At 51.3% G+C, this 26,388-nt stretch overlaps 2 protein-coding genes across 15 annotated transcripts in view; one reads left to right on the top strand and one right to left on the bottom strand.

The window, feature by feature from the left end:
* Positions 1 to 26,388, top strand: part of LOC126077377 (uncharacterized) — a 1,154,420-nt gene that overhangs the window by 985,972 nt on the left and 142,060 nt on the right. The gene's annotated exons all lie outside the window — the stretch shown is intronic.
* The window catches only part of RGS12 (regulator of G protein signaling 12), a 162,866-nt gene that overhangs the window by 16,768 nt on the left and 119,710 nt on the right, over positions 1 to 26,388 (bottom strand). For 12 of the 14 annotated variants that reach the window (XM_049886649.1, XM_049886660.1, XM_049886653.1 and 9 more), the window contains 9 exons: positions 13,894 to 14,063; positions 13,252 to 13,344; positions 12,220 to 12,363; positions 11,225 to 11,404; positions 10,778 to 10,931; positions 8,777 to 8,853; positions 5,867 to 6,058; positions 5,438 to 5,511; positions 4,683 to 4,809 (listed from right to left, as the gene is read on the bottom strand). In XM_049886649.1, the coding sequence (XP_049742606.1) occupies positions 4,683 to 4,809; positions 5,438 to 5,511; positions 5,867 to 6,058; positions 8,777 to 8,853; positions 10,778 to 10,931; positions 11,225 to 11,404; positions 12,220 to 12,363; positions 13,252 to 13,344; positions 13,894 to 14,063 (1,211 nt within the window). Of the gene's footprint in view, positions 1 to 4,682; positions 4,810 to 5,437; positions 5,512 to 5,866; positions 6,059 to 8,776; positions 8,854 to 10,777; positions 10,932 to 11,224; positions 11,405 to 12,219; positions 12,364 to 13,251; positions 13,345 to 13,893; positions 14,064 to 26,118; positions 26,328 to 26,388 lie in introns of those variants that run through there. The other 2 variants (XM_049886661.1, XM_049886655.1) reach the window with 2 other exon arrangements.

Raw genomic sequence — 26,388 nt, 5'->3', positions numbered from 1 at the left:
AGATACAACCCTGATGCACACCTTTCCTGACTTTAAACCAATCAGTGTCTCCTTGTTGTCTGAACAACTGCCTCTTGATCTGTGTAAAAGTTCCTCACGAGCACAATTAAGTGTTCTGAATTCCCGCTCTTCGCAATGTTATCCATAGTTTGTTATGATCCACACAGTCGAATGCCTCTGCATAGTCAATAAAACACAGGTAAACATCCTTCTGGTATTCTCTGCTTTCAGCCAGGATCCATCTGACATCAGCAACGATATCCCCGGTTTCACTGGGGAACGACTGAAAAAATTCTTGACTCTGAACCTTTTAGAGCTCAGCACATGTTGCAAAGAGTAGTATTGGGTTTGTTTTTTCATTTACAATTAGCATTTTTTTAAAAAAATAGTGGTTTTCATTTTCTTTCTGGCAGTTGAGGACTGAAGGTATGGTGTCACTAGAAATGCTGTCGGAATTTCCTGGCGGTGTCCCTTGCACCCACAGCCCTGTGGCATCCGTGTACCAAGTGAATCAGTGCTTGTGCTCATAGGCGCATGTACTGGAGACCCTTGAGTTTGGATCCACAGTTACTTGCAGAAGGCTGTTCTTAGTCTTAAAGCTCTATGTATTTACATCTGTTTCTGCTGATGACTTGAAGAAGCTTTGCTTCCGTGGAAGAGTAAGCACTTTGGTTTATCTTTCCCTTAGAAATAACCCTTATCCTGAACGCACACAAACAAGTAAAAACCAAATTTGGGCCAGTGGTGTTAACCAGTTTCTAAAATTTTATTTTCATCTGTAACAAGTCATATACTTAAGGCTCAATTCATATAAATGGAATCTTCATAGCTTATATTTAATGGATACCTAGGGATTGCTGCCGTTCTTTTTATCTTATGGAAAGGTTAGCCTGATTTTACTTCAGAATTTCCTGGAAGCTCTCCAGTGGTCCTCAGCCAAAAGAAATCTTTTAGCACTCAGAGAATATTATTCTTACATCATAGTGAGAATAATCATTTAAGTACTTGGCATACCAAATGCCCAAAGGCCTGTGTGTTATCAATCTGTTCTTTTCTTGCTATAATGGGATATTGTAAATCATGCATTTGTATTAATGATATTTCTTAAAACAAAGCAATATATTTACCTGTAAACTAAACCAACCTGCACGAACTATCGTAGGAATCTAAATTCTGCTGTAGGTACCGTAAACCTTGTTGGAGTCTTTTAATCAACATACTATTTTATGATTGTATTTATACATTGCTAAAAGTTTTTAAAAGACTTTAAAAGATGTTTTGTGTAATTGAGTGTCTATTGGAATGGAAGCTTTGAAGGGGTATAACTTCATATTTGCATAAAACTTGACTGTTTACCAGAAAATAAATAAAACACAGGTAAACATCCTTCTGGTATTCTCTGCTTTCAGCCAGGATCCATCTGACATCTGCAATGATATCCCAGGTGCCACGTCCTCTTCTGAATCAGCTTGAACTTCTGGGAGTTCCCTGTCGATATACTTTTGCAGCCAAATTTGAATGATCTTCAGCAGAATTTTACTTGCATGTGATACTAATGATACTGTTTGATAATTTCCACATTCTGTTGGATCAGTTTTCTTCAGAATGGGCATAAATATGGATCTCTTCCAGTCAGTTGGCCAGGAAGCTGTCTTCCAAATTCCTTGACATAGGCAAGTGAGCACTTCCAGCGCTGCATCTGTTTGTTGAAGCATCTCAATTGATAGTCCGTCAGTTCCTGGAGCCTTGTTTTTCGCCAATGCCTTCAGAGCAGCTTGGACCTCTTCCTTCATTGGTTCCTGATCATATGCTACTTCACAAAATGGTTGAACGTCAACCAGTTCTTTTTGGTACAGTGACTCTGGGTATTCCTTCCATCTACTTTTGATGCTTCCTGCGCTGTTTAATATTTTCCCCATTGAATCCTTCACTATTGCAACTCAAGGCTTGAATTTTTTCTTCAGTTCTTTCAGCTTGAGAAATGCTGAGCGTGTTCTTCCCTTTTGGTTTTCTATCTCCAGGTCTTCTCACATGTCATTATAATACTTTACTTTGTCTTCTCAAGCCACCCTTTGAAATCTTCAGATCGACTCTCTGATGCCATCATTTCTTCCATTGGCTTTAGCTACTCGACATTCAAGAGCAAGTTTCAGAGTCTCTTCTGACATCTACTTTGGGCTTTTCTTTCCTTCCTGTCTTTTTAATGACCTCTTGCTTTCTTCCTGTATTATGTCCTTGATTTCATCCCACATCTCATCTGGTCTTCGGTCATTAGTCTTCAATGTGTCAAATCTATTCTTGAGATGGTCTCTGAATTCAGGTGGGATATACTCAAGGTCATATTTTGGCTCTTGTGGACTTGCTCTGATTTTCTTCAGTTTCAACTTGAACTTGCATATGAGCAATAGATGGTCTGTTCCAAAGTTGGCCCCTGGCCTTCTGAATGATTATACTGAGCTTCTTTATCATCTCTTTCCACAGATGTGGTCAATTTGACTCCTGTGTATCCCATCTGGCGAGGTCCACGTGTATAGTCGCTGTTTATGTTGGCGAAGTAAGATATTTGCAGTGAAGACGTCGTTGGTCTTGCAAAATTCTATCATTCCATCTTCCGCATTGTTTCTATCACTAAGGCCATGTTTTCCAACTATCAACCCTTCTTTGTTTCCAGCTTTCTAATTCCAAGCATCAGTAATTATCGATGTATCCTGATAGCATGGTCGATCAATTTCAGGCTGTAGAAGTTGGTAAAAATCTTCAATTTCTTCATCTTTGTCCCTAGTGGTTGGTGCATAAATTTGAGTAATAGTCATATTGACTGGTCTTCCTTGTAGACATATGGATATTATCCTATCATTGACAGCGCTGTACTTCAGGATAGACCTTGAAATGTTCTTTTTAGCAATGAATGCAACACCATTCCTCTTCAAGTTGTCATGCCAGCATAGTAGACCTTATGATTGTCCAATTCAAAATGGCCAACACCAGTCCATTTCAGCTCACTAATAACGCCTAGGATATTGATGTTTATGCGTTCCATTTCATTTTCAATGATTTCCAATTTTCCTAGATTCATACTTCGTACATTCCACATTCTGATTATTAATGGATGTTTGCAGCTGTTTCTTCTCATTTTGAGTCGTGCCACACCAGCAAATGAAGATCCCGAAAGCTTTGCCCCATCCACATCATTAAGGTCGACTCTACTTTGAGGAAGCAGCTCTTCCCCAGTCACCTTTTGAGTGCCTTCCAACGTGCGGGGCTCATCTTCCAGCACTATATCAGACAATGTTCCGCTGCTATTCATAAGGCTTTCACTGGCTAATTCTTTTCAGAAATAGACTGCCAAGTCCCTCGTCCTAGTCTGTCTTAGTCTGGAAGCTCAGCTGAAACCTGTCCACCACATGTGACCCTGCTGGTATCTGAATACCGATGGCATAGCTTCCAGCATCACAGCAACACACAAGCTGTGACAAGCTGACAGACGCATGTGGAACATAACAGAACAGGATAATTAGTTCCTGTTAACATGGAGGAGGTCTCACAAGCCACACCACCCACCGAATCCTCTCGTAAGAACCATCTGAGCACAAGGATGGAAGCCACGGGGAACTCTGTCCTCCAGCACATCCGTTTCTGCCTGTCCTAACATGGCTTTATTCCTTAACCTTGTCCTGCGATGGGGCGGCCCTGCGTGGAAGTGCCATCTTGATTCTAAGTCTAAAAAGCGTAGGTGAGGCGTATGGAAATTAAATGAGGTAACGCGTATACAGTGTCAGCCACACGCCCAATGGCCACGCCCAATGTGCAGTGTCCACAAGTGTGTGGGGCTGCCAGCTCTGATGGTCACCTGACCCTCTGTGAGTGTGGAGACCAGCTGCCTTTTTCTCTTTATTTTCCTCATTTTGGTTTTCCTGAACCAAAGCCAGGCCTCAAACATCAACTCAAGACCCTCTACCTCAAACATCAACCTGGTACCCTTCACTTGAAACCTGAGATTGCTCCCCTGAAGCATCAACCCAAGATCCTCCACCTCAAACATCAACCCAAGTCCCTCCACCTCAAACATCGACCAGATACCCTTCACCTCAAACTCGAGACGCTTCTCCTCAAACACGAACCCAAAACTCTCTACCTCAAACATCAACCTGGTACCCTTCACTTGAAACCTGAGATTGCTCCCCTGAAACATCAACCCAAGACCCTCCACCTCAAACATCAATGCAAGATCCTCCACCTCGAGCATCAACCCAAGTCCCTCCACCTCAAACATCAACCTGGGACCCACCCCTTCAAACATCAATTCAAGACCCTCCACCTCAAACATCGACCACATACCCTTCACCTCAAACTCGAGACACTTCTCCTCAAACATGAACCCAAAACCCTCCACCTCAAACATCAACCCGGGACCCTTCACCTTAACCATCAACCCAAGACCCTGTGTAGAATGACCAGAGCACAGGTGACTAGGACTGTCTCCACTTGGTGGGAGGGAGCAGTGGGGCTGCAGAGGTCATCTCCCCAGCCCGGGGCTGCAGAGGACACTGGACACATCTTCCTAACTGTCCCCAGTGTCCACCAGGCATCCTCTGTGAGGAGAGCAGGCACCATGAAGCATTGCGCAGGCATGGGTGTCCACTGGGGAGTGACCACAGATGCAACGCGGTAGCGACACTCACCAGCCGCACAGCAAGGTCGCGCAGGTCCAGGCCATACTTGGCCACCACCGGCCGCAGCACCTCCGTGACCGGCTTGGTGGGCTTGGCCTTTAGCCCTACCGATCGGTTAATGGGGACAAGATCCAGCCTGTTGGGGGAGAGGGAAGAGAGGCAAAATATTCACTGCAAATACGGGTCCATCTCATGTTGGTTGGTACCTAGTCCCCAGATCCTGTGTCAGTGCTCAGGCCACATCCAGCCACAGCTTCTGTGTGTTTAAGGCCTCCTTCCAGGTGAGGAGTCTGGAAGTGACTTTTCTAATGTTGACACGAAGGTTGAGCAAGGGACAGACACCTGTCGCAGAGCAGGACTCACCAGTGCCTGTGAGCTGGCCAAGACCCTCCTTGGCATCCGGCCAAGATGACAGCAGGCTGCCTGCCCTCCCCTCCCAGGGCCTGGGAGCAGTGCTGCGCCACAGGGCGGCTGCAGAACCAGGGCCACCTTCTGCCAGGGGCAGGAAGGAAAGCAATTCCCTGGCTCCTGGGGGTCCTGGGAACTGCCTGGGAGCCCCCTCTGCCTCCCTCCCCTCCCCCACCCCCGCTGCCAAGCTTCTGGTGGGGTGGGGGGCCTGCTGACATCCCTGCGCTAACCAATTATGTACCAGCTGTACAGCTACCTGGTAAGAGAGCCCGGCAGAACGCGACCCTGGGGAGGCCGGGGGAAACCAAGCGCCGCGAGGCTCTCGGCGCCCGTGACAGGGCATGCGGTGCTCTTACCGGAACAGCGTGCGCTTCTCCAGGCGCAGGTCCCTGGACTCCAGGATGCTGCTGTCTTGCTGCAGCACTAGAGGCTGGAGAAGCGGGAAGGAACAGACAGCACGGTCAGCAGGGGCAGAAGCAAGCACCCCCCGAGCTTGGAACCATGTGCTCGGGCACACAGCTGTGCTGAACAAGGGCAGCCTCCACAAGGGCCCAGCAGAGAGTTTGCTTCCCAACGCTGCCATGCAAACCTCCCGGTAGCCCAGCCTAATGCTCGCTTGGGCCAACATCAACACACGGTTGAGCCAGGCCCACAGGACGTAGGTGAGCGTTAGGGCCTGACAAGGCTGGTGGGAGATAATGGGCAGCTCTACTTCATACCAAGACAAGTCCACTCACCAGTCCCCCACAGAGACAGATCATTCTAGAACGCGTAGGCACACATACCTTGTCTCCACCGACCAAGAAGAGGTCCACGGCTGCGCCGTTGATGCCATGCCGCTCACAGAGTCCAGCCAGGGCCTCTTTGATGGAGGCGCCCACCCTGACGGGCACTGCGCAGACTGTGCCATCAGGGAGGTGGACGCGACAGTGCTTGGCCTTCTCCTGCTCAGGTGCTGGGGACCTGCCGGCCTCCGTCTGGGGCAGGAGACAATGTAGTGAGGATTCAGCTCGCCTGGCATCAGGGGCCCAGCCATCGCATCACTGCCACACGCGCATCCACAATGCACGTACCCCCGGCCCACTCATGACACCCCATCCCCCACACCCACCCATGACACCACATCCCCCACGCCCACCCATGACCCAGTGCCCCCCACGCCCACCCACGACATTCAGTCCCTCACGCCCACCCACGACACACACGCTCTGTGTCACAGCCACACAGGATACTGTCCAGGGACGGCAGCTGAGCCCAGGGCTCATGTGGGTTAGCCCCTTCTCCTCACTCCGTGGTGCTGCACCACCCTCAACTCCTCAGCTGAGACCTGGACCTCGGGACCCCCTCCGCCCGGCCATCTCTTAAGTCAGGGTGACGAGTAGGCACCGTGGGGTCAGGGGTCGTGTTTCTGCTCTTTGGAGCAGATGGGGCCTCCCAGCATCCCTCAGGCCATCTGTGACAAGGAACAACCTGGCTGAGGGCCATCTCTAACCGTGTGGGGGTGCAGATGAGGCATACTGGTTGCACTCTGAAGGCCAGAGATGGAACCCAGGGTGCCCACCCGGTCTGGGGTGCTGGCCTCCACCTGACACTCTTGGCCTTTTGGCTGGAGGCCCGGGGGCCTGGGGCTGGACGCACAAGGGCCAGACACGTAGGTGAGGCCAGCTTCGACCAGTCGCCCCAGCGGACATGGCCACTGATGGACACGTGATGAGGTCAGCCAAGGTCAGTAGGGCCCCAGTCAGCAGAAGCCTGCTGGCCCACAGGTTCAGAGCAGTGAGAAATACCATTTTAAGCTGCCGAGTTTCCAAGTGGGTTCCAGGCAGCAGTAGCTAACTAATGCATGATAAAACCTTACAGCTTCAAATGCTGCTTGCCATCACTCCACAAGAAATAACCTTCCACGTTAATCATGCTGCCTGGCAATTTCAAATGACCACGATGCTGGTGCTGACGTTTCAAAAGTCACATCAGCCAACATACTAGCACGTCCTGCCCGGGCCTCAGAGGAGACCAGACCAGCCAATTAGCAGGGGGACAGGAGAGGGCACAGTGAGAAAATGCACGGCTCCTTACTCAGCGGTGGCTGGCCAGGCTGGAGGCCGCTGGGTAAGGAGGGGCCCACAGGCCACCCGGGCAGAAGCACAGAGAATGCAGGCTTTAACGGGATATTCAAACGTGTCACCAAGACAAAGCGCTGGACCCCAAAACAGTTTGTTTCCTCTTAGTGGGAGTCCTAAGAAATGTTAACTAAACAAGAACAAAAAGATTTAGAAAGTAAACTCAAAAGTACTTTCAGTTTGAGGAGCACACCCCATCCCTCCAGACACAGAATCACATCTCAGGGTCCCAGTCCCGGGCTTCCCAGGGCTCTGCTCTCAGCCTGCAGCAAGCAGCTGGGACCTGGGCAGTGACCAATGCCTCCGCCAGGCAGTGGTGCCCACCCACCAGGCTGACTGCCCAGGCACCCGGTAAAGCTGGGACTTGGGCAGTGACCAATGCCTCCGTCAGGCAGTGCTGCCCGCGTGCCAGGCCAACTGCCCGGACACCCGTTAAAGGTCCCTTTGCTGGCAGCCCTGAGGCTCTGATGACACGCCCAGAGCCGCAGAGCAGGCTGGCCTTCTTCCTCCCAGTGAGCCTTCCCTCATGAGTGCCTACCCTCGAAAGGGCTTCCTGTCACCTCCCGTTTCTGCTGCAAACTTCAAAGCCCCACATGAGTGCAGGCTGGCGGCGGCCCTCCAAGGGCAGGTCTGTCCCAGTTCCTGCCCTCTCTTCTGGACACACCCCACGTTCCTGAAACTCATCCTCCCATTCGTCTTGGGGTCACTTCTCTGTCATGCGTAGTCACTGTCAATGTGGTAGCACCCCAAATCCCACCTAGGCCACGTCATTCCCTGGGAAGGCCTCTGGCAGCGTCCTCTCATCACCTCCCAAGCCTCAGAGACTCAGCCGGGTGCTCAAGTCCTCAGAGATCCAAAGGCAGACCTTCCAGCGCCTCCCTCTTGACTTGCCTTCTGAACGTTCCCCACCCCACAGGGCTGCACGCAGAGGGGCTATACGCAGGAACACGCTCACAGGCTTAGGGGATCAGCGAGGCGGGCTGGAGTCTGACCCTGCCCCTTACCGTGGCATGGCCAGGCAAGTCGCTTCAGGGCCTTGACCTCCAAACAGGGTGACAACAGTCACCTTGGCTGTACCTGGGGGCCTGACAGCTGAGAGGTGGGGAGCCAGCACAGGGCTGGCTCACGCCAGACACACAGCACTGTAGAGCCTTCTCACAGGGGATTCATGCCTTGATGGCAGCCCACGGATGAGAGCTGTGCACACGGATGAGGGCACATATGTCTGCACACAGATAAGCACATATATCTGCACGCAGATAACCACACATGTCTGCACACAGTTGAGCACACACATCCGCATACAGATGAGCACACACGTCCGCACACCGATGAGCACACATGTCTGCACACAGATAAGCACACACGTCTGCACACAGATGACCACACACATCCACATGTGGATAAGCACACACGTCTGCATACAGAAGAGGACACACATCTGCTTGTGGTTAGCACAAGGCCGTACCCTTACAAGGTGGACATGGCAGGGTGGCACCCTGGGCAGGCAGTGACGCTGGTCTGTCAGTCACCTGTGCACCCCCCTGGCCCCGGAGCGGGAAGGGGGAGACTTACCAGGTCCAGGCTCCCTGCAGAGGACGTGGAGCCCCGGGACTCCCTGCGGCACAGGCCTCCGTTGGCATGAAGGGGGTCTGCTTGGGAAACAAGGGACGCGGGCGGATCAGGAAATGACAGCTTCCGTCGTTTTCACTTCACACAGAAACCCCATTTATTTGTTCCTTCTCCCCAAGGATGAGCAGGTGCACATAAAGGACAGAGACCAACCTAAAAACCCCACCCACGCACCACTTTACTGACAGTCAAATGCATCTTCCCACCACTGACAGGAGTCCGGATCTCATTAACACAGCGGCCCACGGCCGAGCAGACACGCTGCCCCGTGTCCCGTTCACGCCCTGCCCTTGCTTGCACAGGGCCTCAGACCTTCTCTTGCCTAATCTGGCATGTTTATCTCCACATGTGGTGTCTGGGCCCAGTGAAAGCTGCCCCTGTGGCCAGCAGCAAACACCCCCCAGCAGGGGGTCAAAGGCTTTACAAATGACTTCTTTTCACACGTTTTTCCTGTGAAGTCCTGGAGGGAGTGGCAATTGGATCGCCAGTCACCATGGAAAACCATGAAAACGCTGACAGAGAAACGACTTTTAAATACACAGTGACCGTTTCCAAGTCATGCCTCACGCAGGGCCTGAGGGGAGCCGGGGGGCACCAGGACGGCGGCTCCCAAATCCCCGACTTTTAGAATCACTGACACACTTTCCAATGGCAACAGACCCCCTGGTCCCACCCAGGCCAACCAAGGCAGAATTTCCGAGGGGAGTCCTGCATTCACCCTTTCCAGGCAGCTCCTTAAACATCTCCCAGGTCTGGGGACCCCGGTCTTGGGGTCCTGCCTGAGCGGACAGGCTGCAGGCAATTGGCACCTCCGTCCCCCAGGTACTCGGGAGCTCCAAGTTCCTCCCAGAGGTCTGGCACCGGTAGGGAAGCTCTACCTCTTCTGCTGCCTCTTTTCTCGACGCTCACCTGCACTTGTCACCACAGCACCAGCCGTCATCGTGGGGCCTCCCAGGCCGGGCTGCGCTGGTCACCACAGCACAGGCCGTGGTCGTGGGGCGTCCCAGCCCAGGGAGAAGCCCTGACCCTTTCTCCTGGGAAGGGGGTGAGAACACCTACACTGCAGGCTGCTCTGAAGGGAGACAAAGTCTTAAACATACAAGCGTTTGGCACGGGCCACAACCATGGGGGCTGTTGTCATGACAACACTGTGGTGAGCCCCCTCACTGGCCTCCCTTGGATTTGCTTGTCTTGGGCTTTTTCAGGGGGATGCCTCCCTGTAAAATGCGAGGACCACAGGCTTAGACCCCACACTGTCCCCAAAAATAATCCCCTTCTTGGAAACATCTAAAGAGAGCCCTTTCAAACCCTTCCTCCTTCACACTCGTTCACGCTCGTTCAGAAACCAAAACCAACCTGCTGCCACGGGGTGGATTCTAACTCCTGGCGACCCCAAGTGTGCAGAGTACAACTGCTCCATAGGTCCGTCAAGACTGCCACTGTTTGGAAGCATATGGCCAGGCCTGTCTCCTGAGGCACCTTGGGGTGGGCCCAAACTGGCAACCTTTCCGTTAGTAGTCGAGCCCTTTAATCATTGCTCCACCCAGGGTCTCTATGCTTGCTAGCACCTGGTATAAATGTGTTGTCTCTTTTTCTGCTCTTCCCTCTGACCTTGCTCCTGCCCCACTGCCCACAGAGCCTCGCCTGCCTGGCTGCAGGGGCTCTCTAGGACAGTCACACTGCTGCCAGCAAAAGGCGAGCTGGCCATCCCCACGTGTGACCGGCCATCACTTGAGCTCGTCAGCTTGGCTCCAGCTCCCACCTATTTCTGTCCCCACTGAAAGGAGCCCTCCCATGTACTCTGGTTGGTCTGCCTCCCTCGCACCAGGCATGCAAACACATCACTGCATTTCCTCCCACGGCCCGCTGGCCCCCTCAGAAGATCGTGCCTCATGCCCAGACCCCATCCACATGCCACAGGCGCAGGTGACACCACACACCCACCGTGCGAAGGGTCGCTGTGCTCCTTTTTCTTCTGGGACCGCCCCGTGCTCCTGTTTCTTGACCAGGAAAAGAAGGCTCCCTTGCGTTTCTTCTCACCGTCTTCCTCCCCCAAGTCTTCATTCAGGGATCTCCCGGATTTCGATTTTCCACTTAACTGTCGTCAAATTAAACACTTGGTTAAGGCAATGTAATGTTACTTAGTATTACCGTAGATGGAGTATGTTATCTGAGACTGAATAGCCGTGAAAGTGCCCTGTGGAGCCATCCAGAGCCTTCCCTCCCACCATTGGCTCAGAGTCTCAGCATGAGGCTCCTTCTGAAGGTCGAGGGCTGAGGAACGCTGACCCTCTCAGTGCTAGGGGAAGTGTGAACGGACGTGGGCGTTTATTTTCTCTTCCCGTGGACGGCTCTTGTGTCACTAGGGGAGGCCACCAGGCCAGAGGGCACCTTCTTGGGCGTGGAGACGTTGGAGTGATCTGAGCCGACGCTGTGCTTGGAGGCTGGGCTGCTGGGCACCTGCTGTGCGTCGGGCAGCGAGCGGCCCTCCACCTCGGCCAGGATGCACTCCTGGTACAGCTGCGACTTCAGGAAACGCGTGTAGCTGTCGAACTTCATCAGGTTGAAAATCTGAGGAGTCAGCGCAGCGGAAAGCAGAGACAGGAGTAGGGGGGCACGTCCCTCCTCCACAGGGCCAGGCGCCCGTGGCTGTTCCGGAGGAACACCATCGCCCCCACCCCAGGCCCCTGGCACTGAGCCGCTTCCCATTGCTCCCAACGTTTGGCACCCCTTCTCCTCACAAATCAGCCCTTTATCACTTGTACACCTGGCTGACTCCCAGACCTTAGATAAGCCAGCCCCACAGGTGGACACAGACAACCAGCGTGCAAGCTTTCAGGACCAGCACTTTTGGTTGGCTAAGAGTGGAACCAAAAGCAACTGGCCGCCTAAAGGAACTGAGAATGAACCTGAAATGACCTTCCTCCCAGTTTTTTTACATTATTCATGTGACTTAGCAGCAGGCCAGTGGGAAGCTTTTTGGAACACATGTTATAAATACATTTAGGTCTATGGTACACGTTTTCATCACAGTGATGTTGTAAAATTTCTACAAATCCAGACATGCCTGTATGGTCACATGTGAATTTGTGGTTTCCACACATACACACATATGTGGGCACGTGATTGTGTGTCCCACTGCAGGGTCCAAGGGCTTCTTACACGACCTTGGAAGGCCTCACATCCGTCTGCCTCCCTCTGAGCCCAAGGCCCCATGGGCATTATAACCCGGGCTCCTCTCAACCCACACATCCCTCTCCGCCTGGGCCTTGTGTACAGGTCCCCATTCTGCATGGCCAGCCCGTCATCCAGCCCCGCCAGGAGCCCCGCAGGAGCCCCGCAGGAGCCCCGCAGGAGCCCCGCAGGAGCGGAGGTGGGTGAAGTACCTGGAGCTGCTGCTCCTTGAACATGTCAGGGTGCGGGGCGTTGAGGATGTCGTCCGCCAGCTGTGCCTGGCTGTCAATGTTGACGGGGGTGGTGGCTTTGCTGCACAGGAACTTACTGAAAATCTCCCGGGCCCTGTAGGAGAGCTGACGGGTGACAGCGCGTGAGCAGATACGCTGGCTCCACGCCTGCCTGTGCGTGTGCCCGTGCGTGTGTGTGTGTCTGTGAGTGTGTGTGTGTGTCTGTGAATGACTGAGCGTGTGTATGTGTGAGAGTGTGTGTGCTTTGTGTGGTTTTGCTGCTGTGTCCCTATGCTCGACAGTTCCAGGCACGAGAACGTAAACATTTCTTGCTTGAATGGATAAATAAAAGTGCCACCAGTATTAAAATGCTCACTGAATCAGTTCCACCATAGTTCTCAAATGACCACTTTAAGCATCCCACGGCAGGAGGCATCTTCATGTCACCACACGTGTGTGTGTGTGCATGTGTATACACGTGCATGTGACTGTGACAGATTGTTCTTGGGAAGCATGGGCACAGGGCAGACTCTGAGTCTAAGCAGTGGATCCAGGCAGCATGGGCTGGGGTGGATCTCTCCCCGTTAGTGGGCATGGGGGAGGGCGTGAGCCATGGAGGACACTGTACCAGATGCCTGCCAGGGCACCCACCGAAGAGGCCCTGGGCCCGTCCTGCCACACACACATGCCTGGGTGTCGCGAGACCCTCCTAGTGCTCGGTGCCTAAGACCCCATGTGAGGAAGCTGCAAAAGTGACATTCTCGGGCATGCTTCCACCTACGACTGTCGCATCACTGCCCTTTAAATGCACGCTTCCCTCTAGCTGGAGGCGCATCTGTTGACGGGCGTTTTCTGTGAAAGCCGTTTCGACGGACTATGTTTAGGGAAAATTAAATATCATGTATATTAGGAAATTTATTCTGAAAAGAAAATGATATTTGAAAAGTCATGTGGAAATATTTCCACATCCACTTTGGATGCTGGCCACATGCTCTGAGGTGTAAGGAGACGTACCTCTTGTTTGTCGTGCACGGGGACATGATGGAAACGTTCGCAGGCCTGCCAGAACAGAATGTTCTCCTCGCTAAACTCCTTCCTCAGGAAATCCTAAAAAACACCATCAGCCAACCGTCAGTGGTCACCACTGAGAGAGGAGCTGTCCCCCTGCGTGCTGCTGCTCTGCTCATTCCTAGGCGTCCCACACTGTGCAGGCAGGTGGCATGATGGCATCTCTCCACAGTTCACCCTGGCCCTGAAGATATCCTGGCACGGCCTGCAGTCTGAGAACCTCCACTTTGGTGCTCACGTCTGTCTTCCAAGAGCCACTTACACAAAGCTCAAATGGTACTTGCTGGGATCTCAAGTGGGGGCGGGGAGGTCAGGGGGAGCTGGGGGAAGGCAGGGAGTAGCCACCCCTGGGTGCTTGCCCCGGCCTTGAGGGGGGACGCAGGGAGAAGGAGACCCCTGCCCCATGGGCTGCTTGGGGCCCGGCAGGCCTGTCCCCGTCACTCAACATGCCATTACTTTCTGGTGTCCCAAGCCTGGCTGAATACAAGGGATGAGGGTTGCCCCTGGCATGACCCCCTCCTCTGGGTGGAGATGAGCAGCTTCCTGTTCAGGGACCCTTCTCCAGGCTCAGCGGCTCCCCACACTCACAGAGAAGTACTTAACGCCCACAGGGTCCTGGAGGAGGCGCTCAAAGGACACGGCCCAGCTGGCAACCCTCCTGGCGCGCAGGTGCCGGCAGCTCTGCACACTGGGGAGGCTGGCATTGCTGCTCAGGCTGTGGTTGCTCACGCAGTCCTTGAGGTCACCGCCGTCCAGCTCTGCGGGCAACACAGACACCCACTGCAGCCCTGCTCCCGGCCTGGGCGCGCCTGCAACAGCACACTCGCCTAGCAAGCACCGCCACCCAAAGGAGACTGGGTGCTGGGGAGGGGGGTCACCAACACATTTTCTCTAAAGCAGGAAAAGGTCCCGAGCATCCATACAGTGCTGAGTGCTGAGTGCTGGTCTAGGAACAGGGGTCACAGCAGTGAGCAAAGCAAAACCCCGCCTTGGTACAGCTACACACACACTATACACACTCATTCACACTCACATGCACACTCACTCATATTCATTAACACACCCACACACTCATGTACACTGTCACCCACACACCATTCACGCATACTTACACACACAATCACACACACGTGCACACAAGCTAACCACGGCAGACCGTGGCCATGGGGTTAAGGTTACATGTCAGCTTTGCTAGGCCATGATTCTCAGTGGGTTGGCAGGTATTGTGTAATCATCCTCCACTTTGTGATCTGATGTGAGCCGCCAATCAACTGAAAGTCAATTGGTTTTCTTGGGGGTGTGGCCTGCATCCAACATATATGGGTTTTCTGGCACATCTCTCTCCAGCTTCTGTATCTGACTCATCATCCTCTGACCTCTGGTTCTTGGGACGTGAGCCAGCAGCCTGGCACCTCAGCTGCAGCTTTGGAATACGCCTGCTTCCCCAACCCCGTGAGCCAGCAGCCTGGCACCTCAGCTGCAGCTTTGGGATACGCCTGCTTTTCAACCCCATGAGCCAGCAGCCTGGCACCTCAGCTGCAGCTTTGGGATACGCCTGCTTTTCAACCCCATGAGCCAGCAGCCTGGCACCTCAGTTGCAGCTTTGGGATATGCCTGCTTCCCAACCCCATGAGCCAGCAGCCTGGCACCTCAGCTGCAGGTTTGGGATATGCCTGCTTCCCAACCCCGTGAGCCAGCAGCCTGGCACCTCAGCTGCAGCTTTGGAATATGCCTGCTCCCCAACCCCATAAGCCAGCAGCCTGCCATCTGACCTGCTGATCTTGGGTTTGTCAGCCCCTGCAACCACGAGGCAGGAAAAGCCTCCAACCTGATGCCTAACTCATGGATTTGGGATTTGCCTGCTTCCACAACTGTGTAAGCCATTTCCTTGAGACAAATCTCTCTCACTCTCTCACGTCTCACTTTATATAGATACCCACTAAACCCACTGCTGTCGGGTCGATTCCGACTCATAGCAGCCCTATAGGACAGAGTAGAACTGCACCATAGAGTTTCCAAGGAGCACCTGGCAGATTCAAACTGCTGACCTCTTGGTTAGCAGCTGTAGCACTTAACCACTACACCACTAGGGTTTCCTTTATATAGATATAAACCAAAAAAAAAAAAAAAAAAACCACTGCCGTTGAGTTGATTCCGATTCACAGTGACCCCCTAGGGTTTCTAAGGCTATAAATATCTACAGAAGCAGACTGCCACATCTTTCTCCCACAGAACCGCTGGTGGTTTTGAACCGGCGACCTGTCAGTTAGCAATTGAGCGCCTTAACCATTGCATCACCTATATATATGTATACACATATATACACACATGCATATACACACACACACACCCCATGAGTCTGTCAGTTTGTCGTACTGTGGGGGCTTGCGTGTTGTTGTGATGCTGGAAGCTATGCCACCAGTGTTCAGATACCAGCAGGGTCACCCATGGAGGACAGGTTTCAGCTGAGCTTCCAGACTAAGACAGACTAGGAAGAAGGACCCGGCAGTCTACTTCTGAAAAGAATTAGCCAGTGAAAACCTTATGAATAGCAGCGGAACATTGTCTGATATAGTGCTGGAAGATGAGCCCCTCAGGTTGGAAGGCACTCAGAAGGTGACTGGGGAAGAGCTGCCTCCTCAAAGTGGAGTCGACCTTAATGACGTGGATGGAGTAAAGCTTTCGGGACCCTCATTTGCTGATGAGGCACGACTCAAAATGAGAAGAAATAGCTGCAAATATCCATTAATAATTGGAACCTGAAATGTACGAAGTATGAATCTAAGAAAATGGGAAATCATCAAAAATGAAATAGAACACATAAAGATTGATATCCTAGGCATTAGTGAGCTGAAATGGACTGGTATTGGCCATTTTGAATCAGACAATCATATGGTCTACTATGCTGGGAATGACAACTCGAAGAGGAATGGCATCGCATTCATCGTCAAAAAGAACATTTCAAGATCTATCCTGAAGTACAATGCTGTCAGTAATAGGAAAATACCATACGCCTACAAGGAAAACCTCGTCCTAGTCTGTCTTAGTCTGGAAGCTGAGCTGAAACCTGCCCTCCATGGGTGACCCTGCTGGTATCTGAATATCGGTGGCATAGTTTCCAGCATCACAGCAACACGCAAGCCCCCGCAGTACGACAAACTGACAGACACGTGGGGGTTTCAACAAACAGATGCAGTGCTGGAGGTGTTCACTTGTCTACGCCAAGAAATATGGAAGACAGCTTCCTGGCCAACTGACTGGAAGAGATCCATATTTATGCCTATTTCCAAGAAAGGTGATCCAACTGAATGTGGAAATTATAGACCAATATCATTAATATCACACGCAAGCAAAATTTTGCTGAAGATCATTCAAAAATGGCTGCAGCAATACATAGACAGGGAACTGCCAGAAATTCAGGCCAGTTTCAGAAGAGGACTTGGAACCAGGGATATAATTGCTGATGTCAGATGGATCCTGGCTGAAAGCAGAGAATACCAGAAGGAGGTTTACCTGTGTTTTATTGATTGTGCAAAGGCATTCGACTGTGTGGATCATAACAAACTATGGATAACACTGCGAAGAATGGGAATTCCAGAACACTTAATTGTGCTCGTGAGGAACCTTTACATAGGTCAAGAGGCAGTTGTTCAGACAGGACAAGGGGATACTGATTGGTTTAAAGTCAGGAAAGGTGTGCGTCAGGGTTGTATTCTTTCACCATACCTATTTAATCTGTATGCTGAACAAATAATCTGAGAAGCTGGACTATATGAAGAAGAACGGGGCATCGGGATTGGAGGAAGACTCATTAACAACCTGCGTTATGCAGATGACACAACCTTGCTTGCTGAAAGTGAAGAGGACTTGAAGCACTTACTAATGAAGATCAAAGACCACAGCCTTCAGTACGGATTGCACCTCAACATAAAGAAAGCAAAAATCCTCACAACTGGACCAATGAGCAACATCATGATAAACGGAGAAAAGACTGAAGTTGTCAAGGATTTCATTTTACTTGGATCCACAATCAACTGCCACGGAAGCAGCAGTCAAGAAATCAACAGACGCATCGCATTGGGCAAATCTGCTGCAAAGGACCTCTTTAAAGTGCTGAAGAGCAAAGATGCCACCCTGAAGACTAAGGTGCGCCTGACCCAAGCCATGGTATCTTCAATTGCATCATATGCACGTGAAAGCTGGATAATGAATAAGGAAGACAGAAGAAGAACTGACACCTTTGAATTGTGGTGTTGGCGAAGAATATTGAATATACAATATACCACAGACTGCCAAAAGAACAAACAACTCTGTCTTGGAAGAAGTACAACCAGAATACTCCTTAGAAGCAAAGATGGCAAGACTACGTCTCACATACTTTAGACACGTTAGTAGGAGGGATCAGTCCCTGGAGAAGGACATCATACTTGTTAAAGTAGAGGGCCAAGATGGACTGACACAGTGGCTGCAACAATGGGCTCAGGCATAGCAACGATTGTGAGGGCCGGGCAGTGTTCCGTTCTGTTATACATAGGGTCACTGTGAGGTGGAACCGACTCGACAGCACCTAACAACAATTATATATATACACACACACACACACACACACACACATATATACATATACATGGATATATATAAACACACACATATATTTATATAGGCTACAGTGGTTTTGGAAACCCGGGTGGCGTAGTGGTTAAGTGCTACGGCTGTTAACCAAGAGGTCAGCAGTTTGAATCCGCCAGGCGCTCCTTGGAAACTCTATGGGGCAGTTGTACTCTGTCCTATAGGGTCGCTATGAGTCAGAATTGACTCGACGGCAGTGGGTTTGGTCTTGTTTTTTTGGACAACGGTTTTGCTCCTCTTGAGATCTCAGCCTAAGACAGCAACCATGAACCAAAATTGCACACACACTCACGCACATGCACACACTCCCACAGCACACAGCAATAAGAGTGGATGCGTTTGGCAAATACGGCGTCGAGCACAAGCATCCAGACCGAAGAGAGCGCGCATCAAGTCTGAGAGGGATCAGGGCCCTGGGCACAGAGGGGCCTCGCTGGGCTGTGGCCATGGTGTGTGCCTCTGTGTGCAGGACCCCTGGGCACGGAGGGGCCTCTCTGGGCTGTGCCCGTGGTGTGCGCCTGTGTGCAGGACCCCTGGGCACGGAGGGGCCTTGCTGGGCTGTGCCCTGCGGTGTGCGCCTCTGTGTGCAGGACCCCTGGGCACGGGGGAGCCTTGTTGGGCTGTGGCTGTGGTGTGCGCCTCTGTGTGCAGGACCCCTGGGCACGGAGGGGCCTCGCTGGGCTGTGCCTTGTGGCGTGTGCCTCTGTGTGCAGGGCTCCTGGGCATGGAGGGGCCTTGTTGGGCTGTAGCTGTGGTGTGCGCCTCTGTGTGCAGGACCCCTGGGCACGGAGGGGCCTCGTTGGGCTGTGCCCATGGTGTGCGCCTCTGTGTGCAGGACCCCTGGGCACGGAGGGGCCTCGCTGGGCTGTGCCCTGTGGTGTGCCCCTCTGTGTGCAGGACCTCTGGGCACGGAGGGGCCTCTCTGGGCTGTGCCCTGTGGTGTGCGCCTTTGTGTGCAGGACCCCTGGGCACGGAGGGGCCTCGCTGGGCTGTGGCCATGGTGTGCTCCTCTGTGTGCAGGGCCCCTGGACACGGATGGGCCTCGCTGGGCTCTGCCCTGTGGTGTGCCCCTCTGTGTGCAGGACCCCGGGCACGCAGGGGCCTCTCTGGGCTGTGCCCGTGGTGTGCGCCTCTGTGTGCAAGGCCCCTGGGCACGGAGGGGCCTCACTGGGCTGTGCCCGTGGTGTGGGCCTCTGTGTGCAGGACCCCTGGGCACAGAGGGGCCTCTCTGGGCTGTGCCCGTGGTGTGTGTCTCTGTGTGCAGCACTCCTCTTCAGAACAGCCCACACCCAAGAGCCTCTGTGTGCAGCTGCCTTGCCCTATGTTGTGATGTGACACCTAGGTTTCCTCCCTATGTGGAAACAGGTCACGACATGGGGTCTGTCCTAAGTGGCCACATGTGGCAGTTAACCACCCCTGGTCCCACTACCATCTATATAAGCTCTGGAGGCACACACTCCTCTTCAGGGAGAAAAGGGGAAGCACTCTGGAGGCCGGTGCCCCTCAGCCAGGCTGGTGGAGACAGCATGCTGGTGTCTCCCTGGTCCTGAATGTATGCCCTCCCACCCCTTCCCTCTGGCCCGTGACCTCAGGGCCTTCCCACGGAGGTTGAGAGGAAGGGACATAGGCCGGTCCCAAGCAGAGGCCGAGCTGCTGTCACGAATTTCTGCCACTAAGCGTATCCCTCCTGTGTAAGAACAGCACACCCCAACAGGGGCAGTTCCCACCGGGTCCTAGGATGAGGGCGGCCCCGGGCAGAGCCACGCCTGCTGACAGGTTGCCACGAGCAGTCCTGACCTGCCGCTGTCGTGAGGCCCTCGGCTTCAGCTAGCACAGTAACTTCACATGAAGTGTTATTATCTTCTATGTTCCCGTTTCGCCTTTTCACCTGTTCCTAGCACCCATTGGTGTGAGTGCTGCAAGCCACCAGCTGTGCCCCATGCAAAGTGCATGCTGTGAGCTGTGAGGCCTTGGATGAATCCCAGTGGAGTGGGTTGTTCCATCCCAGCTCTGGGTCCACTGTTGAAAGTCCTTTCATCAGTGACGAGGGACCAGAGGACAAGAGAAGACTAGGAATAGGGCTGGCCAATGAAGCAGTGACAATCCCTGGTTTGGGAGGAGGCGGCACTCATCTTTCCAGACTAAGCCTGATCCAAACCACGTGCTGAGAGCAGGGCAGAGGCCCAGCCACAACCATCGTGGTCCGCGACCCAGGACAGTCTTAGCCGGAGGCCTGGAGGGCAGTGAAGGAGGCCACGGAGCAGACAGAGCTTAATTCAAGGACCAGTGGGCTCAGGGCTTCAGGAGAGCAAACGAGGATTCAAGCAAAGGGCCCTTCCTACTGCAGCCATTGAGATCAGCGAGGTGGTCATCAAAGCTCAGAAAGGAACAAAAACTAGGCCAGAGAGTAATGAAACAACACAAACTGCTGCAGAAGAACGTTAAAATGAGGTTCAAAAGAAATTACACAACACAGCCAGAAAAGGACCATTCTCGTTGTTGTCTGAGGTGCTCAGAACCCACCATGCTGAGCACATGAACTCAGTTCAAACGATGGTGAGAGGCCTCCCCACTACTCACCGAGACCCAAGCGGAGCCTGCCGCTGCCATGTCTGCGCAGCCACTCTGCACTCTGAACCCCATGGAGACACAGCCTCAGCCACAGTGAACACACACCCCTGCGGCTGGGCCAGAGCCAGCCACCGCCCCTACTAGGAAAGGCAGGACGAAGGGACGACAGAGCGTGTCTGCTGAGTTTAGCCGCTCTGCCATCTGGTAGACAGGACCATCTGGAAATGACTTGTTGAAGAATCTCAACATACAGAGTCTCCCCAGGTGCCAAGTTCTCCGTTGCACATGTATGTGCAGGAAACTCACTCTCTTTCTCCCCCTCCCTCCCCCACTTTCTGAAGGGGTTCTGGAAGGGGGTCAGACCTTTATGTTTCACTTGTGTCCCGCAATTAGAACAAGGGAGAAACAGCACGGACACCAATTCTCCCAAAATTACTACATAGACACAAACTACTCCAGTAGATTATTTTATTAGAACTAGACAGCCAGAGTCTAAAAGTTCCTGTTAAAACATAAACATGAAAATCTTTAAAAAAACAAAATAAAAAAGAGCAATGAGGCAGGACTAGCTCTGCCGAATAGTATTACGAACCCACAACCCCCAAAAGGTGAGAGTGCTGGTGCAAAAGTAGCCAGACACACCAGTAAGGCAGAACAGAAGAGCCAGCACAGGCCTAATGTACTTCATTCATGACTAAGACAACGCTTCACATCCGTGGGGATGTGTGTGTGGGGCGGGGGTGCATTCATCAATAAACGGTACAGAGACCACTGGAAAACTACCTAAAAGTTAATCACACTGCATCCCTTCCTTCCAATATACACTGAAATCAGTTCCACATGAACCAAAGATTTAAAAAATGTGAAAATGAATTGAGAAATACTAGAAGAAAACATGGAGTGACTTTTTGAAATACCTGGTAAGGGAAGCCTTTCAAAGGAAGACGCAAAGCCCAAAGCCAGAAAATGCAATGCTGATCTATAGGGAAATACAGAGGTTCTAAAAATCTCTGTGTGTAAAACACATCACAAACCAAGTCCAAAGACAAAAGAAAAAAAAATATATATATATATATAACAATTGCATAGGCGAAGATCAGTTTTTCTTACATATAAGAGCATTTATTTATTTTTTTTAGTTGCAAAGTCTTGATCATATGTTGCCTCCTGAAATGGCTGAATGTTGACTAATTCTTTTTGGTACAGTGACTGTGTGTTCCTCCCATCTTCTTTTGATGCTTCCTGTGTTATTCAGTATTTTGCCCATAGAATATTTTTCTATTGGAACTTGAGGCTTGAATCTTTTCTTCAGTTCTTTCAGTTTGAGAAATACCGAGCGTGTTCTTCCCTTTTGGTTTTCTATCTCCAGCTCTTTGCACATGTCGTTATAATACTTCGTCTTCTCCATCCACCCTTTGAAATCTTCTATTCAGCTCTTTTACTTCATCATTTCTTCCTTTTGCTTTAGCTACTTGATATTCAAAAGCAAGTTTCAGAGTCTCTTCTGACATCCATTTTTTTTTTTCCTTTCCTGTCTTTTTAATGACCTCTTGCTTTCTTCACGTATAATATCCTTGATGTCATTCCACAACTGGTCTGGTTTTTGGTCATTAGTGTTCAGTGCATCAAACCTATTCTTGAGACGGTCTCTGAATTCAGGTGGGATATACTTAAGGTCATACTTTGGTTCTCATCTACTAGTTTTAATTTTCTTTAGCTTCAACTTAAATTTGCATTTGAGCAATTGATGGTCTGTTCCACAGTCAGCCCCTTGCCTTGTTCTGACTGATGATATTGAACTTTTCATTGTCTCTTTCCATAGATGTAGTCAATTTGATTCCTGTGTATCCCACCTGGTGAGGTCCACATATATAGTTGCCATTTATGCTGTTGAAAAAAGGTATTTGCAATGAAGAAGTCATTGGTCTTGCAAACTTTTATCATGGGATCTCTGGCATCATTTCTATCACCAAGGCCATATTTTCCAACTACCGATCCTTCTTCTTTGTTTCCAGCTTCCTAATTCCAATCATCAGTAATTATCAATGCATCCTGACTGCAAGTTCTATGCATTTCAAACTGCAGAAGTTGGTAAAAACCTTCAATTTCTTCATCTTTGGCCTTAGTGGTTGGTGGGTGAATTTGAATAACAGTCGTATTAAATGGTCTTCCTTGTTGTTGTTGTTAAGTACTGCCATATGTACAAAAGAACAAAACACTGCCCAGTCCTGCGCCATCCTCACAATTACCGTTAATGCTTGAGCCCGTTGTTGCAGTCACTGTGTCAATCCACCTCGTTGAGGGTCTTCCTCTTTTTCACTAACCCTCTATTTTACCAAGCATTTTGTACTTCTCCAGGGACTGATCCCTCCTGATAACGTGGCCAAAGTATGTGAGACGAAGTCTCACCATCCTTGCTTTCAAGAAGCATTCTGGCCATAATTCTTCCAAGACAGATCTGTTTGTTCTTTTGGCACTCCATGGTATATTCAATATTCTTCGCCAACATCACAATTCAAAAGCATTGGCGAAAAGCAAGGCTCCAGGAATGGACAGGATATCAATTGAGATGTTTCGACAAACAGATGCAGCACTGGAAGTGTTCACTCATCTATGCCAAGAAATTTAGAAGACAGTTACCTGATCAACCGACTGGAAGAGACCTATATTTATGCCTATTCCCAAGAAAGGTGATCCAACCAAATGCAGAAATTACTGAACAATATCACACATAAGTAAAATTTTGCTGAAGATCATTTAAAATCAGTTGCAGCAGTATAGTGACTGGGAGCTGCCAGACATTCAAGCTGGATTCAGAAGAGGACGTGGAACCAGGGATATCATTGCTGATGTCAGATGGATCCTGGCTGAAAGCAGAGAATACCAGAAAGATGTTTACCTGTGTTTTATTGACTAGGAAAAGGCATTCGACTGTGTAGATCATAGCAAATATTGGATAACGTTGCAAGGAATGGGAATTCCAGAACACTTAATTGTGTTCACAGGGAACCTGTACATAGACAAGAGGCAGTCACTTGAACAGAACAAGGGGATACTATGTGGTTTAAACTGAGGAAGAGTGTGCGTCAGGGTTGTATTCTTTCACCATACCTATTCAATCTGTATGCTGAGCAAATAATCCAAGAAGCCAGATGATATGAAGAAGAACAGGGCATCAGGATTGGAGGGAGACTCATTGACAACCTGCGATATGCAGATGACATGGCCTTCCTTGCTGAAAGTGAAAAGGGCTTGAAACACTTACTGATGAAGATCAAAGACCACAGCCTTCAGTATGGATTATGCCTCAACATAAAGAAAAAAAAATCCTCACTACTGAACCAATAAGCAACATCATGATAAACGGAGAAAAGACTGAAGTTGGCAAGGACTTCATTTTACTTGGATCCACAATCAACAGCCCTGGAGGCAGCAGTCGAGAAATCAAAAGACGCGTTGCATTGGGCAAATCTGCTACAAGAAACCTATTTGAAATGTTAAAAACCAATATATCACTTCGAAGACTAAGATGTGCCATGGTGTTTTCAATCACCTCATATGCACGTGAAAGCTGGGCAATGAATAAGGAAGATCAAAGAAAAACTGATGCCTTTGAATTACGGTGTTGGTGAGGAATATTGCGAGGACGGCCCAGGACAGGGCAGTGATGTGCTCTGTTATACGTAGAGTCGCCATGAGTTAGAGCTCACTCAACTGCACCTGATGACAACAATACACAGCGAAGGTCATCACTCTGAAGCCATCCAGTGGCACAGAGGAAGAAAAGGCCTGGAGATCCGATCTGCTTCTGTTATGATTACAGCCCAAAATACCCCTATGGAGCAGTTCTGCTGTACAGGTGGGGTCGCCGTGAGTTGAAGTTGATTTGAGGGCAACTAACAACAACACAGATCAACAAGTAGAAGATTGATAAACGAAATGAAAACAGAAGACTATGGACAGTCACTAAGCAGGAACTACAAGTGACTCTTAGACGCATGAAGTCGTATTCAGCTCCATCTACAACAGGGTCAACGTGAACTTAACCTCTGAGGCCCTTCTGTACCTGTCTTGTTGGCAGAGATAAGCAGGTGGGCACCTGCGAGGGATGGGAACTAACCCAATCTCCATAGAGGGCAGCGTGGCCATGTTCATTGCAGCTTCAAATAGAAACACGCTGCACCCCAGCAGGGAAACCCTGGTGGCGTAGTGGTTAAAAGCTATGGCTGCTAACCAAAAGGTTGGCAACCCAGTTGTAGCAGCTTTTCTGGGATAAACTTGCATGTATGCCCAAGAGGGAGGGATAAGCCTGTTCAGGATGGCACTGTGTGCCGTGTCCATCACAGGGTAGGCAAGGGGCCGCTGCACCAGAGCCAAGTCTGGGCCTGGAAGTCCGGTCCACAAGCAGGAAGACCTACTTTTAAAAACAGGATCGTGTAAAAGACCAAACAATGCGTGGGGTCGGGGGCTGTGGGCTCTCCTGGGCGGCAGGTAGCCGAGATCCTGGCAGAAGATGGAGTGTGAACGTCTCCCATGTGTGGCCTCCAATGCTCTGCTTCCCCATGTAAAATGAAGGCAATGACATCACCGACCTTAGTTTACGCTGGTAGCTGAGGTGACCCTGTCAGAAGTGTCTATCCCTGCAGCGCTCTGTGAAGTGTGAGCCCACACTCCAGCCCAAGGAGGGATCATTTCAGCTACAAACAAGCCACTTCCAAGCCGGAGACTCAAGGGACAGGTGCCAGGCTCCCTGCTGTCCCCCCCGACTTGCTCTCATCAGATAGGAAGAAGACGAGGACAGGAAGGGTTATATTGTTGGCCTCCCTGCACGGTGGAGGTGGAAGCAGCGACTCTATCGCTTGTCTCATTTCTTTCTATAGCACAACGCACATAAAAATAAACATGGCTTCATGGCCCAAGGGACTGCACGGACAACTCCCCTCTGGTTGCTGAGGTGCTGTGGGGCTAACGCAAGCCCCAGAGGAGGTTCGGAGGGACAGAAAGAAGGCGCCTGGCCCTAAGGAGGAGCTAAGAAGAATGCTTCAGGCGACAGCTCCACAGGCCCCAGCAATTCTCGACCGAGGGTCAGGGCGGGCACCACGACCAGGTCCTCCACTCTGCTGATCCGCCCATTGCCGACAGCGGCCACAGAGCAGGGGGTCCCGGCCCCTTCTAGACGCACGTGCTGACCCACCTGCCCAAGTCCCCCACCCGGGGGCTTCAGACAACCACATCTGTGGGAACATCAGAGACAATCACTGGCTGCCTGAAAAGTCTCCTCACGCCTTAGGTTCTATTTGGACATGGCCTGTCCACACGACGTGTCAGGAGCTTCTCGGGGGACTGTGGGCGCAGAGCCTGCCAGCAGTCACAGCCAGAGACGCCGGGCTGAGGTAGGGAGCCTCAGGCCACCCTTCTTGGCAGCTCCACACCCGGAAAAGCCATCTCCCCCTCGGCATCCTCTTTCAAACTCTGACATTCAAAATTCACACCACCTTCGAGGTTGCTTAGTGGTCAGGCAGAAAACACCGCGTGTTTTGGGAGAATCAATCTTGAGCAGCTGAGCGGCGCTTGCCCAGAAATGGAATTCCTTGTGAGCATCACGATTCTTACCGGACTTGGAGGCCGGAGCACAACACAGAATACCCCAGCGTGTCTGTGATCCTCCGGCCTGCTCTGGCTGCCGCCTGCTTCTCAGGCGCTGAGCCTCTGGGCTACGCCACACAGTTGCCGTCTCGGCCAGAGCAGAGCGCACCCACCCAACGCCCCTCACCCACACCGCATCGCCACCTACAGAGCAGTTCCTGGTTTTCACTGTTGCTGTAACAGTGGGCGGCCATGGCTCAGAATCAACTCGATGTCAAAACAGCAAGAATACAGTGG

Source organism: Elephas maximus, chromosome 5 (assembly GCF_024166365.1).
Source record: "Elephas maximus indicus isolate mEleMax1 chromosome 5, mEleMax1 primary haplotype, whole genome shotgun sequence".
NCBI classification, from domain to species: domain Eukaryota; kingdom Metazoa; phylum Chordata; class Mammalia; order Proboscidea; family Elephantidae; genus Elephas; species Elephas maximus.
Note: the sequence above shows the minus strand (reverse complement) of the source record. Positions and strands in the feature narration are given on the sequence as shown.